Consider the following 15,645-nt stretch of genomic DNA (forward strand, 5'->3'; position numbering starts at 1 on the left):
TGTCTCCCACCAGGGCCCGACACCACCAGGTCCAGCCCTGTATACCCAGGGCTCCACTGCTCCTGTGGAGCCTTCACTCAGTGCCAGTCCCACCCCGCAAAGCCCCCTCAGCCATGCCTGGTTCTGCCTGACTCCCAGTCCCACTCCATGTCGCTGTGTCTCCAAGAGACTGCAGGACCTGGGGGGTCCTGAGGACACTGAACTGTGGCCACCCTGTCACCATCCCCAAGCCTGGCCCTTGTGACCGTGAGAGGCTGCAGGACAGAGCACCCACTGATGGACACCCAGAGTGCCATGCCCCAGCCCTTGCTGCCAGCCTGCATCCTGGGCACCTCCCCTTCAAAGGGCTTCACTGGTGGCACTGTTCAGCCCTGGCAGCTGCCACCACCACTGCCCCTGCCCAGTGGCACAGCCCAGGTCAGCTCCACTCAGCTCAGCCCAGCCACCGCCTGGGTGTTTTGGCCTGAGCCCTCTCCTGTGACTGGCAAGAAGGCTCAGGCGCCAGAGGAGTTTCAAAGTCATCTGCAGGACACTGCCGGGCCGATTCCACTTTTAGAAGAAGTCAGGGAAAAAAGCAGCATCCGCCGGGAGCTTTGCTGCCTCGCCTTCCTATAGCGGAGCAATGTGGGGTGGCCGTGTCCTGGAGCAGCTCCAAGGAAGGGCTGCCGCCGTACTGCTTCTGCCACCACCGCCATCCCTTCAGCATCCCCCCAGGCAGCGTGGGTCCCCTCCCGCCTGCGCCACGCTGCTCCCGGGCGGCCAGGGCCGGGTCTGCGTCCGACCGCAAGAGCAAGCCTCTGTTCGGAAGCCCCGACTGCTGCCCGCCCCCAGCCCCGCCTCGGGAGGACCGGAGGAGCCGCGGCAGCGCTGCAGTCCGTGCACGCCGCGGGGACATCGCTCCTGAGCGCAGGAAGCCGCTGCGGCCCCGGGCACCCGAGGGACTCCGCAGAGAGGAGCTGCCTCTGATGGAGCGCATCCAACGCTCTTTTGTGGGAGCCTGGAGCTATTTTGTGGGGCTCGGTGAGGCTGGGGTGGGCTGTGTCTGCAGCTTGGCCACAGCTGTGGGTCCCAGGTCCGGCCAGGCCATTCCTGCAGCAGGGTGGTGCTAGACACAGGGGCTGCAGCCGGGCCCCAGGCTGTGGTGAAGGGACTGAGCCTCGTGCTGTGGGAAAGGGCTGCTAAGTCCCCCGACTTTTCACATGCACACACACCCCCATGCAGCCAGTTTCTGAATTAACTGCCCTCGATGCACGCCCCCATAAGCAGCTGTTTCCCCTCGCTCAGGTGAGGGCCATCCCCTGCCTGTCCCTACTGCATGTCCTGCCCAGCACTGGCTACTGCCCACAGCCAGGGAAGGGCAGTCCCTGGCGCTGGGGGAAGGTCTGCAGGCAGGGCTCCAGCCCACCCCCTGCACCTGCAGAGCAGATCTGGCTGCCCCTGAGGCCCACGGCCAGGCCACTGCCCCAGCCGGGGCACCCACGGCATACAGAGCACAGGCAGCGGAGCTGGTTTGCATAGTTCTGAACATTTAATAACTCAGTCTCTCTAGCGTTATATCCACATCCATTAAATTAAAAACAGGCTCAGGAGGCAGCTCCCGGCTGATTAAATTACAAGAAAAAATTACTGTGCACCAAAAAGTTGTTATAGAAAAATAGTCCTGTGGCCCCTGGCCAGTGGCTCCATCCACGGCTGGCGCAGGTGGGAGCCCACACCATGGCCCCGGTGTGCGGCGGCGGACGGCAGAGGGGCTCGTGGCACTGGCCCCCAGCCCACAGGGAAGGGGCAGCGAGGGGAAGGGCTCCAGCGGGGAGCAGAACAGATTGTCACCAAGTGGGGGCAAGGCACGTTGGGGGGCTAGGGCTGCAGGAATGCTGGGCACTGCCCAGCACAGGCAGGACGCAGGCAGAGCTGGGGCAGTGCTGGCACTGGCGCTACCTGACAGTCCCAGCCAGCAGCACCTACAGCCCTCCCCAGGGGCAGAACACAAGGGGCCCAAGGCAGCCCCCCAAAGCAGGGACTGTGCGAGGGGTCCCTGCCCAGGCTGTGGGCTGTGCCATGGGCACAGGGTCAGGCGGTGCCCAGCCTGATGCTCCCCGGTGCCAGGGCTCCTACCCGCTGCAGGCAGCGGCGGTGGGATGGGCAGGCAGTGGACAGCAGCAGCTGAGGCCTGGCCATTATTGCTGTCGAAGGGCACGGGTGGAAGCAGACAGGCCCAGGGGAGGTGGCAGGGAGCGGAGACACAATGAACTGAGCCTGGGATGCAGTTCCGCACGGGCTGAGGGTGGGAGGGGCAGGGGGATGCTGTGACACAGGCTGGGCTCAGCCCTGGGGGCAGAGCCACCCCTGCCCCAGCCAGCCCACCTTGAGCCATGGCAACACAGGGATTTCAGATGCTGCCCACCCTGGAGAACTCACAAGACCCCAAGCAGCAGCCATGTACTCAGCGTGGGAGACACTGCTGCCAGTGCAGGCCAGGAATTGTCGGGCCCCACTGCCACCAAACATCCTGGCATGGGGCACAAGATGGATACAGGGTCAGGAGAGATGGTGCAAGACTGGGACGGTGCTGTGCTGGAGATGGTGCCTGCAGGACCATGCCTGGCCACCCAGACTAGGGCTGAGGGATGGTGCCAGTGGGTGGGAGCCCCGGGCTGCTGCAGTGCAGGAAGGGAACAGGGGCAGAGTCCAGGGCCCCTCAGCCTCACCTGCCCCAGGACTGCGGTGCTGGGCAGGGAGGAGGGAGGGGCAGGAGGGCTCATCAAAGGGCACTTTGGTCTCTGATGAAGGCAGTCCTCTCGCTGTGGGCCTCATAATCCTCACCGTCCGACTCAGAGGGACCCTCCTCCTGCCAGATGTCGGAGGGGAGCCCCTTGTAGGAGATGATCCCGCTGTCCAGGGCATACACCTTCACACCCCGTAGGCTGAAGCCTGAGCGTGCTTGCAGCACCAAGAAGATGGTGACAAAGATGATGACAATGAGGATGCAGCTGAGGCTGGCAATGAGGACAGGCAAGTTGACAGGAGGGGGGGCCTCAGCTGGTCCTTCGCCATCTGCCAGGGCAGGAGACGCACGGCTGCTCTGTGTCTGGTGGGAGCAGGAGAAGTCCAGGTTGCTGAAGTGGGAGTGCGCAGGACAGGTGAGGCACTGGTTGGGGCCAGGTCCCGCACAGGTGGCACAGGAAGGGTGGCAGGGCAGGCAGAGGTGGGGTGCAATGGGCTCCACGCTGTTCTCCAGGTTGTAGTGCGTGCTCTGGACTCCGGGTGCGAAGCCAGGAGGGCAGTGCTTCAGGCAGCTCTTCTGGTGCAGGTAGTACCCCTCCTCGCAGACTGTGGGACAGGCAGGGTCAGCACGGGCTGGGGGCTGCCTGCGCCCGCATTCCCTCCCTGCTGTCCCCATACTCACCCACGCAGGTCTGGCTGGGCGTCAGGGTCTTGCAGCCACTGCTCTCCAGCTGGTTGGAGAGGCTGGGGGAGTCGGTGGCCGTCCCATACAGCACAAGCGTGAACTTGGTAAGCGTGCCTGCAACAATGCAGGGTGAGGACCACAGAGGTGCCCACAAGACCACTTGTGCCCATGACAGACACAGGGAGGGGGCTCACGCTGGTCCCCATCCTGGCTGCCAGGGCACAGCAGGGTTGTGCCCGCCACCTGGGAGAGTGTCCCTTGTGGGGCCATGTCCCTGCAAAGGACTCCCAAGGGGCAGGGGGTCAGGTGAGCTGGCATGGGATCTCCTTCTGCCTGGACTCCCGCTGCCTCAGAGGGGCTGCAGCACCATCCCACATGCCCAAGTCCTCTCCCCAGCCACATCACCCAAAACATCCAAGATGTTACTGGCCCCTCAGCTCAGGAGCAGGGGGGGGAAGCTGGGTGACTACACAGCTCACATCCCAGACCTGGAGGGAGGCAGTGGACGGGGAAGCACACCCCTACCATAGTTCTTAGCATCACTGGTGTTCTCAATCTCCAGCACCCACTCCCCAGAGGGGTCCTCATCCCACGAGTGTGTTGTCATGAAGGCCCAGTCATTGAAGCCATCGGCCGAGAAGTCGTGAGGCCTGAGCAACAGAGGCAAGATGTGGCTGTCAACACTCACCGGCGCTGACAATCCCAAACTCACCGGTGCCTGCCTAGGCCAGGGGCCAGTCTGGGGCACCCCAGAGCCCAGCACCTACCTGGCAGCCAGGAGGGTGGAGCGGGTGCCCATGGGGCTGACCAGGTGGATGGCCAGGTCCCCCCTGCGGTTGTAGGACAGCGTCAGCCTGGCCTGCGCGTGCTCCAGCCGGCTGATGTAGTTGGCTTTCCCCAGGCAGGCATCCACTTTCCGCCGTACCTCGAGACGCTTCCCAATGTCCCTGCCGAGGACAGGCAAGTGTGAGGCCAGTCCCAGACCAGGGGGACATACCACAGTCCCCATTCCTTGCTGTGGGGCTCTGCAGCTGTCCTGGGGACTGGGCACCAGGACAGCTAGACTGGGAATCAAATCCGCAGTGGGTCAGAGTGGCACCGCCACTGTACCATTCCCAGATGGGTGCAGGCAGGAGAAGGGGTGCCCCAGCCCTTGGGCATGAGGGGAGGGAACTGCGATGCCCGGTGCTCCCTCCCCAGGCGCCACTGCACACAAGCCCTGAATAGGCCCTTTATTCACACACCGCAGGCCAGCTACACCCTGCACGGCCCAGCCAGGGAAGGGATGGGCAGAGCCATCCCCATCCTGCTGCTGGCGTGTGGCCGCTCCCCCCACGATGCCGGCCCTGGTGCCAGCACAGGATGTGCCTGCTGTATCCACACAGGGCTGGCTCCCCAGGGGGGGTCAGGGCAGGGCCCAGCCCTAGCTCCCTTCATGCACAGGAACATGATCCCCCCACCCAGGAGCCCCTAGGGAGTGCCCTGGCCACAGACAAGACTGCACATGCTGCACTGTGGGAGCAGCAGCCAAGCAGGAGTCAAAGGAGCTTCTGTCTGCCCCCTGAAAAGCCCCTCTGTCCAGGATGACTCGTGCTGGCTGCACCCCAACCGCAGCGCCCCAGGCTGCCCACATTCACTGGCCCAGCCCCACAGCAGGGAGGCTCATCGGTGACATCAGAGCTGGATGGCTGGAGGTGCCTTTCCCAGGCTCTTGCAGGAGGATGCTCCAAGGGTTTCGGCAGCACTTCAGTCCCCGAGATTCTCCCCACTCCCTGCTCTGGGCACAGAGGCTCTCAAGCTCCCGTGCAGAACAGATGGGGAGTGATCCTCTTCTGGGCTCACCAGCCCATACCTGGGCTCTGCGAGGATGTCAATGACACACTTCCTCTGAGGTCCCACCGTAGTCCAGTTCTTGGCCAGGCTCACCATGGCCCCAGCATCCAGCAGGCCATAGCCATACGAGTGGCTGACTGTGGACAAAGAGGGGGTCAGGACTGCTCCTGGGGGTACCCAGTGAGGGATGTTTGTCTGGCCATGCTGCATGCTCACTGGGCCCTCCTGCCTCCTTCATCCCACAGGGCTGCCAGGGCACTCTGCCTCAGCACCCCAAGGGCAGTGGTACATGTGGGACTGGGAGACCCCAGTCCCACCCCAGCCCCCCAGTACCTTTGCGGCCAACGCCATTGGTGACCCAGTCATTGGCATTCAGGTGAGCTGGCTTCGAGGTCTGCACCACCAGGTGCTGCATGTCCCGCCAGGTCAGGTTCTTGCTACAGAAAGACATGGAGCTTGGGTCAGTGCTAGCTCCTGCTGGCCCCAGGCAGGTCCACGTCCAGCTGCCACTGCTGCATGGGGCTGCCACCGCCACCCCTGTCCATCCCTTACTTGGCTTCCAGGGCGAGGGCGATGATGCCAGCGGCCAGGGGTGCCGAGGCCGACGTGCCGGTGTGCAGCTCAGTGCACTTCTGTCTCAGGTCAGTCGTCACCTGCGAGGAGGAGTGCCAGGGCAGGAAATGCTGCAGGCACATCCCACCCCCCGAGCCCCTGGCCTGCGGACAGCAGCATCCCCACTCACAATCTGCTTCTCATTCTGGTTGCCACTGCTGTAGGTGGTGGCGAGGGTGGAGGAGCAGGCCTCGCTGTACCAGGGCACGTTGCCGTACTGGGTGGTGCTGCTGATGGACAGCGTGTAGATGCTGTTGGTGTAACCGTCACAGTTGCAGCTGTCATGCTCGCGGCCCCCATTCCCAGATGCCCAGACGAAGATGGAGCCCAGCCCGCCTCGGCCCTAGCAACAGAGGCAGGGTGAGGGCAAGCACCAACACTGCCACACACAGGAAAGCCCAGACTGGAGCTGGGGACAAGTGGGTGGCGCCAGCCTGAGTCGAACAGACAGAGCAGATGCAGCTGGGACACGGGAGACAGCATGACACCCCAGTCACAGCCCACCAACCTGGGCACCCTCACCACCACCATGTCTATGGAGGGTGCCCAGCACCTTGGCAGAGACTCCAGGGCTGTCCCAGTATGTAACACACCAGGCAGCAGGAGGCCCAGACAATGTGAGGCTTCCAGGAGCCCAAGTCTTTTTCTGCTTAGAAGTCCCCTGGCCTGACTCTGTCTGCGTGGGATTGCAGTGCCTGGCAGAGCTGCGAGAGCCCACAACACAGTCCTGGCCACATGTCTGCACCCAAATGTGACAGAGTCAGCATGGCACCACATGCATCTCTCTGTAAGGAATCCTGGGCAGAACGTGACACAGCTCCCCAGGCAGGCAACACTGCCAGCACAAAGGGACAGTGGGGGACGATGGGTGGAGGAAGTTAGGGTGAGCAGCTGGCACAAAACCAGAAAAGAATCAGGAGAGGGCTAGGGAGAGCAGGAAGAGCGCATCCCACACAGGAGCCCTCACAGCGGTAAGATAACACCACATGGGAGGAGTCCTGACTCAGAGCCATCACACAGGAAGAACAAGAAAAACTAAGAGAGCCTGATCCTAGAGATGGACTGGAAGATGGCTCATCCAGGGAGGGCCAGGGTAACAACCAGGGCAGGCAGAGGGAAGGGAGACCTGAGGGGAGGAATAAGGCCAGTGCTCCCCCAGCAAACCCTCCTTCTCACCTGGCTGACCCCACGGAAGAAAGCCTCCTCTGCCAGCCGGGCTGGGCCATCCACAGTCTTGCCGTCATCCTCAGGGCCCCAGCTGGCACTGTAGATGTGGATGTGGTTGGGGTTGAGACCCAGGGAATGGGCCTCCACAGCATCGGTCACCTCCCCATCCAGCATGCGCACACCTAGGGCCAGAGAGCAAACCTCACAGGCTGGGGCAGAGCGGCCACGGTGCCGCTGGGGAGAACCCTCCAACCCCTGCTGCCACCTGTGCCACGGGCTGTCACTGCAGCCAGCAGTGCCAGGGTCCCCAGCAGGGCATTACCCACCTCCGATCCTGGCGTTGTATGCCACGCCAACACCACAGATCCCGTTGTTTGCCACAGCAGCCACTTCCCCAGCACAGCGCGTGCCATGTCTGCGACCAAAGTAGGACAAAGCACGCTCATACAGAGCGCAAGGAGCACAGGGGTCAGTACCAGCTGCAGCCCCAGCAACCCCCACCCGGGCTGCCTCCTGTCCCCTCGAACCAGGCAGCCAGTGAAGGTCCTCCATCTGCCCTCCTGCTCCAGAGCCAGGGCACTGAACAGCCCACACTGGCTCTGGGCAGAAAAAGGATGCTGCTCACATCAAAAAGGGAGCTGAAGGGCTCCCCATGGGGCAGAAGTATGCCAGCAGCCTCACAGCTTCCAGCGGTCCACGTGGGGTGGCACTGCACCAAGTCCCTGCCACCCTTAGGCTCTGTATCTCACCCCTCCCTCCTGCCTCACCTGTTGTCATTCATCTGCGTGTAGCGGGGCTGCGGGTCTGGGTCCTGGTCATTGACATCAAAACTTGCCCCTGGGTCCTGGAAGACAAATTGAACATTTGGAGACTGTCTACCTCAGCCACCAAGCCCCACTGCCCTTACCCCATGCCTGCACTCCATGGCATGAGGCTGAGCTGAACAGGTGGGCAGGCTCCAATCCCATCTCCATGTCCCATCATGGTGGGCACCAGCCCTGTACCTCACAGCTCTGGGGTTGCCCTGCATGGACACAGCCACCCAGACCAGCCCCCATGGCACTCCACCCCGCACCATCACCCAAACTCACATAGTTGGCCTCCAGGTCAGGGTGGTTCTTCTCAATGCCGTCATCCAGGATGGACACCACTATGCCCTTGCCCGTGTATCCCTGTTCCCAGGCCTGACGCACGTTCAGGTCCCGCTGGTTTGTGTTGTACTGCCAAGAGAAGCCTTGGCACTAGGAGATGCACCCAGCCACAGCCACTGTGATGGGTGTGTTCCCAAACCCCACCCAGTTCTTCTGTGGATTGTGACAAGGAACCCCAGGGACCTGGGCGCAGGACTGGGCACAACTAGCCGACAAGGGCTGCTCTGAAAGCAAGATTGAGCTCCAGTCTGTGCTTGAGTCCCACAGACAAGGCACCCTTTGCAGAGATCAGGCTTGTGCCCAAGCTCCAGGAAGCATGCAGAGGCAGGGATCCGTTCCTGGGTAGGCAAAAGGCTGTGCCTCCTAGTCCAGCCCTGGACCCCCGCCAGCCCCCCCAGCACTCCAGCCAGGAGCCACAGCTCTGTGACCAGAGCCTCCTCCCTGGGGTCTTCCCATAACACAGCACTGGGTGGCTGCCCCAGGCTTTCCCCCTTCTCCTCCTCCTCCTGCCAGCCTAGCAGCAGGCAGAGCCTCCTCCCTGGGGTGTTCCCATAACACAGCACTCGGTGGCTGCCCCAGCTTTCCCCCTTCTCCTCCTCCTCCTGCCAGCCTAGCAGCAGCTGCTGCCTGACAGCAGTTCCTAGGTTGCCACACCCGTGTCCCCAAACTCGCAGCCACAATCACGAGCACAGGCCCCTTTCTCACCCGACACTCACCAGGTACCACTGCTGTGGGAACTTAGGGTCCGTGGGCTCCATGAAAACGTCTCGCTTGGTCCTGCGCTTTGCCACCTGCTGCTCCAGCCACTGCACCTGAGGGCAGAGAAGGTGTGGGGTCCCCTGCCAACCCCTCATGCCACGAGTTCCTCATGAGCCCAGCCCTCAGCCTGCCTGGAGGGGCTCTCCCTGGGAAGCTCACAGTCAGCTCTGGCCTGGCAGAGTATTGGACCTGTCAGAGCTACTGCCACCCCCAGTCTGTCCCTCCAGGCCCCGCTCCTGGCCGTGCCCTGCTAAGGCTGTGCTCCAGTGGAGCGGGATGGTCAGAGTGCCAACCTCTGCTGAGACACGGGCTGCCAAGAGCTGCCACGCCACACCACACGCCTTCCAGGGCCTGGGCTGAAGCCAGAAGATGGGGAAAACAGCAGCCCCCACACAAACCATTGCTCTGGGATGTGTTTATTGCCCTGCACACCTTGTCCTGCGTACAACTGCACAGAGCTCTCCTGGGGACAGAGGCTCTCCTGGGCCCTGCGACTGCAACAACCCACAGGCCAATGACGCTGGCTCCACCAACGCCCTGCCCTTGCCAGACACACGGTGGGCTCCCACCCGCCTCTGCCACGGAATGGTTAAGGCAGCTCAGCCCTGTCTTGTGCCCAGCTCCCGTGCCTTTGTGAAGTGCCCGTGACACAGCAGGCCCTCCTCACTCGTACCTGCGGTTCCCTGGCCAGGCGGCTGTGCCAGGGCTGGTGCGGCGACAGGGAACGCTTCGCCACGCCGCGGTGCCGGAAGTGGTAATAGTCACCAAAGATCTGCAACAGAGAAACGCTGCTCGTGGCACAGACGTGACAGCCTGGTCTCCCTGATTCTCTACACCCCATGTGCCATCCTGAGCTCCAGGGCTGCCATGCACAGCCTGGGCCCCCAACTCAGAGTGGCTGGTATTATGTCCGGTACTCTGGGCGGGACCTCCTGTGAGAAGCTGTGGCAGCTGGGAAGACCCTGGAGTAGCAGAAATGCAGCTGCTGTGCGCCTCACCCTCCTTCAGGTCCCCACATGGCAGCAAGTCTAACATTGCCCAAAGAAACTGCTGCCCCAGCAGGAAGGTCCCAGGCAAGCAGTGGCAGAGTGGGACAGACCTTTCAGAGTCAGCCTGTGAGAGACACCAGACTCAGGACACAAACCCACTGCTTCTCTCCCAGTGCCACCCAGATCCTCCTGGAGAAGGTTCCAGTGGCTCCAGGCCCCACAGTCCAGGTGGTCCTAGCCAGAGCAGGGTCTGCACCAGCCTCTGCACCTCTGGCTTCTCCCCAGTGCCCCACTGGAACATCCACCCAGTGCCAGCCTCTACCTGAGGCACAGCCAGTTTCAGTGGGGCAGAGCAGGGGGCATGCAGGCATCCAGCCCCAGCAGGGTCCAACTCCCACTGCCAAGCAGCCGTGCTGTCCTCACCCCAGCTCCACTCCCATGAGGGGACAGCCCAGACTGGGACTCCAGCACAGCCCAGCTAGGGCAGGACAGGAATCCAGGCCAGCTGGTGGGGCCAGGAGGCCATTCTGCTGCCCAGATGGTTATTTTTAAACGCCAAACCCTCTCCAGTGCTGTCATTTCCGTATCCCCTCTCGCATATCCTGGGGCTGACAGACACAGTGGCCCCACCCTGACCACCCCGGGCCGCCCAGCCCAGCAGCCTGCCCTAACTGGGGAGAAGGGGACAAGCCTGCACCCAGCCCCCTGTGAGTCACAAAGCCCAGGCAGCGGCCACGGGCAGGACTCAGCAGCCCAGGCTGTGTCAGAGCTGGAGGGGCTGGGTTGCAGGGGCTGTAGGAATATGGGGACATCTTACCCTCCTCCATCTCAGGTTGCCCCAAAACAGTCTGTTTGGGGCTAACAAACCTTCCCAGGTTATTAGAGCTCTGCCGATGTGCTGCCAATTTGGGCAGACTGGGCCAAGCAAGGTGCACCCAGCTGAGCACCCTCAGGCCCAGGGCAGCAGTCAGCTCTCCCAGGTACACACTTCATCCCAAACCCTGGACCCGTTCCTCTGGCACACCATGTTCCCCAGGATGCCTGTCAGTTCAGAGCCCTTGAGGAGGTGTCAAGGTACAAAGCCTCTGCACAGAGCTGGTGGGGAAATGCAAGCTGCAGGCTGGTTGCCCTCGCTCAGCATCCCTCACCCCCTCCGGGGGAATGGGCAGAGCCCAGATTGTTCCTGCACACAGATCACAGCTCTGACTGGTCATCCACCTGGATTAGGTCTGCACTGACACTGTGGTGGCAGCCAGGAGCCGGCCAGCCCACACACTTCCACCCTAATCTCCACTGTCCCTGTCCTCAGCAAGGACAAAGCCACCTGCCAGCACCACGTGTCCCTGGTGCCAGTTCAGTGCTGCTGCCCGACCCCTGGGCACAGCTCACAACCAGCCCAGCCACCCCAGGGCTAGAAGGCTGCCTGTTAGTCTGACCATGGCCCCAGGAGTGCAGCAACATGCTGGACCTGCAGCCCAGTGATGTGGGTGACAGGACCATCCCTCCCACAGCCCAGGGATGGCACCATCAGTGTCCTTCCTCAGTGACCCCAGTCCCAGCAGTGGGGAGCAATGCCTGTGCCCCCTTCTCTGCACAATGCCAGCAGTGCAAACCCCTACACACCCACCTCACTGCCACATGCAGCTGCCACCTCTGACCCACGACCCTCCACTGTCCCCTGTGTCCTCCCTCAAGCCCTCCCCAAGGCCACTGGAGCCAGTCATGGGCCCTCTGCCCGAGGTGCCACTGACTCCCATTCCATAGGCAGCAGCACAGCCACAGGTATGCCAGGAAGCACAGCTTTGGGGACAGTGACCCCAGGCTGAGGCCAGGATCCTCTCAGATAAGGACACTGGAGCCCTCTTACTGGGGCACTGCCAGATGCACCCAGTCCCCCCACTCCCAGCCTGGCTGCATATCCTGTCCCAGTGGCACACATCCCCAGGAGCAGCAATCCAGAAACCTGCAAGGGAAAGTCAGGCTCTTTCCAGCCATGCTCTTCCCACTGGACCGCCACGACCTGTCTGCAAAGCCCTGGGCAGCCCAACCTCATCCTGCAACGCAGACAGTGGGACAGGCTCCAGAACGGGAGAAAACATGCCCAGACCAGAAGCTCCTGCCACAGCCTGGGCTGCTGCACATATGGGGCTCTGCTTGCAAGGGCAGGCTCACTGCTGCGAGGGGATGGGGAAGAGGTGCCAGCCCCCAGGCGCAGAACCACGGTGCAGGGAGAAGACAAGGGCAGAGCTGGCACAGAGCCTCTGTGGCTCACAGGGATGGAACTCATGACAGGCCTGGGCTCTCACTGAAGTACAAGGCCCTGCACTGTGGAGATGAAACCACAGAACCAGTGCCCTTTGGCCCTGGCAGCCAGACCTGGGACCAGGCACCACAGCATGATGGGGAGCACTGCCAGGAGCAGGCTGATGGTACCTCAGCCCCATCCCCATGCCAAGGGATCCATCAGAGATCCCAGGCTGGTGGGACATGCCACTCTCCCTGTGCCCTATGTATGGCAGCTGCCTTGGCCTGACAAGTTCTTTCCCCTGAGATCTGCTCCGAGCCACTTCCACACTGACAGCAGCTGCCTAAGGCAATGCCATGGCCCACCCAGCACGCACACCCTCACTGAGGCCCAGCCACAACCCCACAGTTCACCCCTATGACACAAGTCCCAGAGGGCCCTGAGCACACAGTGCCCATGCAGGGCTCCTTTTGGGTCCTGCTGGCTCCCGCAGCAGCCACCTTCCCACTGCTCCCAGCAGCTGCTCACAGTGAGGTCCTGACACCACAGCCACCAGTTGTGCAATTTCCTCTGGGATTTCAGCCTGCACTTCCTTCCTGGAGAAACAGCTCACTCCCAGCACAGCCACGCACACTGCCCGGTCGCCGGCTGACGGGAGGGAAAGCTGAGAGCTGGGGGGACCTGCTGACACACCTTCTGTCAAGGACAGTTTAGGAGTAAGAACACACAGCTGCTGTCAGACCCCTCTGGGGATAGCTCAGAGGCGCTGCTGCTGTCCCGCTGAACCAAGGCCATGCTGCACTGGGCAGCTTGCTGTGGGGATCAACAGTGGAATCTGGAACCTTCTCATCCATCATCACACAGCACTTCATCCAGCTCCTCATGCTAGGATGGGCTTTTCCTCCTTCCCCATGCAGCAGTGTGCCACACTGTGTCACCAGGCAGTCCCAGTGGCAGGGGGAGACCCTGGTTCCACACAGGTAATTGCCACCATCGAGTCAAGGCAGCAGATGCTGGAAGGCCACAGCAAACAGGCACAAACACAGTGGCCCTGCTGCCAAAAAGAGCAGACCCCAAGCCAGCTCTGGGACTAAGCTCAGCGCCTGCCCAGACCATGTCCGAGAACACTAGTTCAGTGAGAAGAGGGAAGCAGGAGACTTACCGGGCCTAGGTTGAGGAATCCATGCTTCCTGGCCAGCCTGTCAGCCTCCTGGGGTCCTGCAGGGACGAGCACAGCCCAGGTGTTGGTGTAAATATGCTGGGCCAGCACCTCCTGGTCCAGGAGAGCGAGGGCAACCACCAGAGTCCAGAGCAACAGCAGCGAGCAGGGCCTCAGATCCATCAGAGTATCGGGGTTCCTCAAGCTGGGGAGCAGGAGGGTCCTGGGAGGAGCAGGTCCAGCAGCCTCCCAGCGTCAGCACTCCGAGGCACACCAGCCTCTCTGCCCTACTGGTCCCAGCTCAGCCCAAGCCCACATGGGGCCAAGCCCACAGAAGCACAGGAACAGACCATCCAGGACAGCAGCACGATCTGCAGAGACAGGACAGAGGTCATGCCCAGGGCACCTTGCCTCAGACCTCGGGAGGGCAGGCTGCACCACGCTGAGACATGGGTCAGCCGCTGGGCAAGGGGGCCTGGCACGCAGCACCCGCTGCCCCCACGGCACGCTGACAGCCAGGAGCCGCCTGCCTTGGCGGTGTGCCCACATGTCCGCTCCTGCCTCGAGATGCTGTTTACCTTGCCTATTACACAATGTTTGCGTATAAACACAGGGAATTAACCAGGAGGAGAGGAAGGCACCAAAGGAGGGGAGAGGCAAGGCAAGAGACTGCTGTGCCTCCTGCTGCCACCACCCCAGCTCCAGCTGGGACGGGACTATCTGGGTGCACAGGTGGGAGCAACTGAGATGGGAGGCTTGCCTCTCTAGTCCCAAGGGGAGACCAAAGGAGATGTCCCCAGGTGCTGTGTCAGAAATCCCAGCAAAATGAGAGACTGGAAGGAGAAAAGTCAAGGGGAGCTCCTGATCTCTAGCAAACATGCAGGCTCTCATCTCCACAGCCATTGACCAGGCAGTGCCTGGCAGCCATGGCAAGCACTGCACTGCCTGTCACCAGCAGCAGCTCAGCTCTGCCCTTCCTCTGGAGCACAACATGGTGACACCGGTGTGACTCATCCCCACAACCCGGTGGAACCAGGACCAGGAAAAGGGGCACACCGTCACCTCCAGCATGAACCTAGGGACGCTCAGGAACAGCTCACACTTTGTGGGACGGCAAACACAAGAACTTGTAGGGAAAGAGCAGGGAATGACCCACCCAGTGTAAGGGAGCCCACGACATGATGGTGCCAGGGTGAGCTCCACACCCAGAGCTCCAGAGGGACTCTGGAATATTTGGTCACGCTTCAGAGACAGCTGGAAAGGTGAGAGCCGGCAGTGCCCAGAGGAGCCACATCCCCCTCCGTCCAGAAGTGGCCACAGCGAGCTGGCAGCCTGCGGCACTGCCAGAGAGAGCTCCGAGCAGCCGCCGGAGACCCCGCCACAGGCAGCGCAGACTGGCACAGCGGGGCTTCCCCATCAGCGACCACACCTCGGCCAGCCCCGGGCCGGATCGCCCCAACAAAGCACCCAGAGCCGCGAGCACCCGCCGGACGCTGTACGGGAGCCCCGGGTGCCAGACTGTCAAGGCCCTCAGCACAGTACGGCACAATGGAAAACTATCTGCCACGGTCCACCAGTGTGCGTGCCAACACCTGGCCCCCAGGCCGGGCTATTTCCCCAGCTCGTTGGTCCCGGCGCCAGCAGCCGTCCCGCTCCGGCGGTGTCCGCTGCACGGGGGACAGTGCGGCCGCCGGGGCAGAGCCCGGATCCCGCGGCGCCTTCCCGCCGGACCCGCGGCCAGGAACCACCGCGTGCTGGGACGGCCCGGCCGCCGCACCGGCCCGGAGCCGCGCTCCCGGCTCCGCACCGCGGCCCGGCCCGTGCTCGCTGCCCAAGACCCAGCGGCTCCGGGCAGAGCGGCGGGCCCGGGCCTGCACGCACGGGGCGGCTCCAGCGGCGGAGCTCCGGACGGCGGCGGCCGGGCTGGGGCCGGGGCGGGACGCGGCCTGGCTCCCCATCGGTCTCCCGCAGCGGCGGCTCCGGCTGCCCCCGCCGCAGCTCCGAGAGCGGCCTCCCGGCCCCCCACTCGCTCCCGGGGACCGCGGGGCCCGCACATCCCCGCCGGCGGCGCCCTAAGCCCGGGGCTGCCCAGCGGCTGCGGCCCCGCCGGTCGCCCCGGCCCCGGCCCCTCCGCCGCCCGGATCCCGTCCGGCGGGGCCGCCCCAGCTGTCAAACCGCGGTCGCCGGCGGGTCGAGCCACCCCAGGCCGATGCCGGTCCCGCGTCCTTACCGCGCGGCCTGCCCGCTCCGCTCCGTCCCGTCGGCAGCCGGGCCCGTCTGTCGGCGGCGCCGCGTCACGCCGCGGGGCGCCCGGAGCGCCC

General features: G+C 63.2%; 1 protein-coding gene across 1 annotated transcript; it reads right to left on the reverse strand.

The window, feature by feature from the left end:
* Positions 1-1,506: 1,506 nt before the first annotated feature.
* On the reverse strand, positions 1,507-15,645 carry FURIN (furin, paired basic amino acid cleaving enzyme). Its single transcript, XM_041419084.1, has 16 exons — positions 15,555-15,645; positions 13,328-13,695; positions 9,605-9,703; positions 8,889-8,984; positions 8,113-8,241; positions 7,789-7,865; positions 7,348-7,436; positions 7,031-7,203; positions 5,985-6,197; positions 5,795-5,895; positions 5,576-5,679; positions 5,262-5,379; positions 4,177-4,356; positions 3,935-4,059; positions 3,407-3,523; positions 1,507-3,330 (listed from the first exon to the last, which is right to left on the reverse strand). Exons 2-16 carry the CDS (start codon positions 13,505-13,507, stop codon positions 2,762-2,764), a joined length of 2,370 nt encoding a protein of 789 aa, XP_041275018.1. The 5' UTR covers positions 13,508-13,695; positions 15,555-15,645; the 3' UTR covers positions 1,507-2,761.

This window comes from Onychostruthus taczanowskii, unplaced genomic scaffold (assembly GCF_017590055.1).
Source record: "Onychostruthus taczanowskii isolate IOZ18803 unplaced genomic scaffold, ASM1759005v1 scaffold6, whole genome shotgun sequence".
Taxonomy (NCBI): Eukaryota; Metazoa; Chordata; class Aves; order Passeriformes; family Passeridae; genus Onychostruthus; species Onychostruthus taczanowskii.

Bases quoted from the DNA above. Each gene is read 5' to 3' on its own strand.
- FURIN (XM_041419084.1), bottom strand. From the start codon at position 13,507: ATGGATCTGAGGCCCTGCTCGCTGCTGTTGCTCTGGACTCTGGTGGTT. The intron at 7,437-7,788 runs GTGAGGCAGGAG...CTTTGGTCGCAG, and splicing joins ACGCAGATGAATGACAACAG to ACATGGCACGCGCTGTGCTG. The intron at 7,204-7,347 runs GTGGGTAATGCC...CTCTGGCCCTAG, and splicing joins ATACAACGCCAGGATCGGAG to GTGTGCGCATGCTGGATGGG.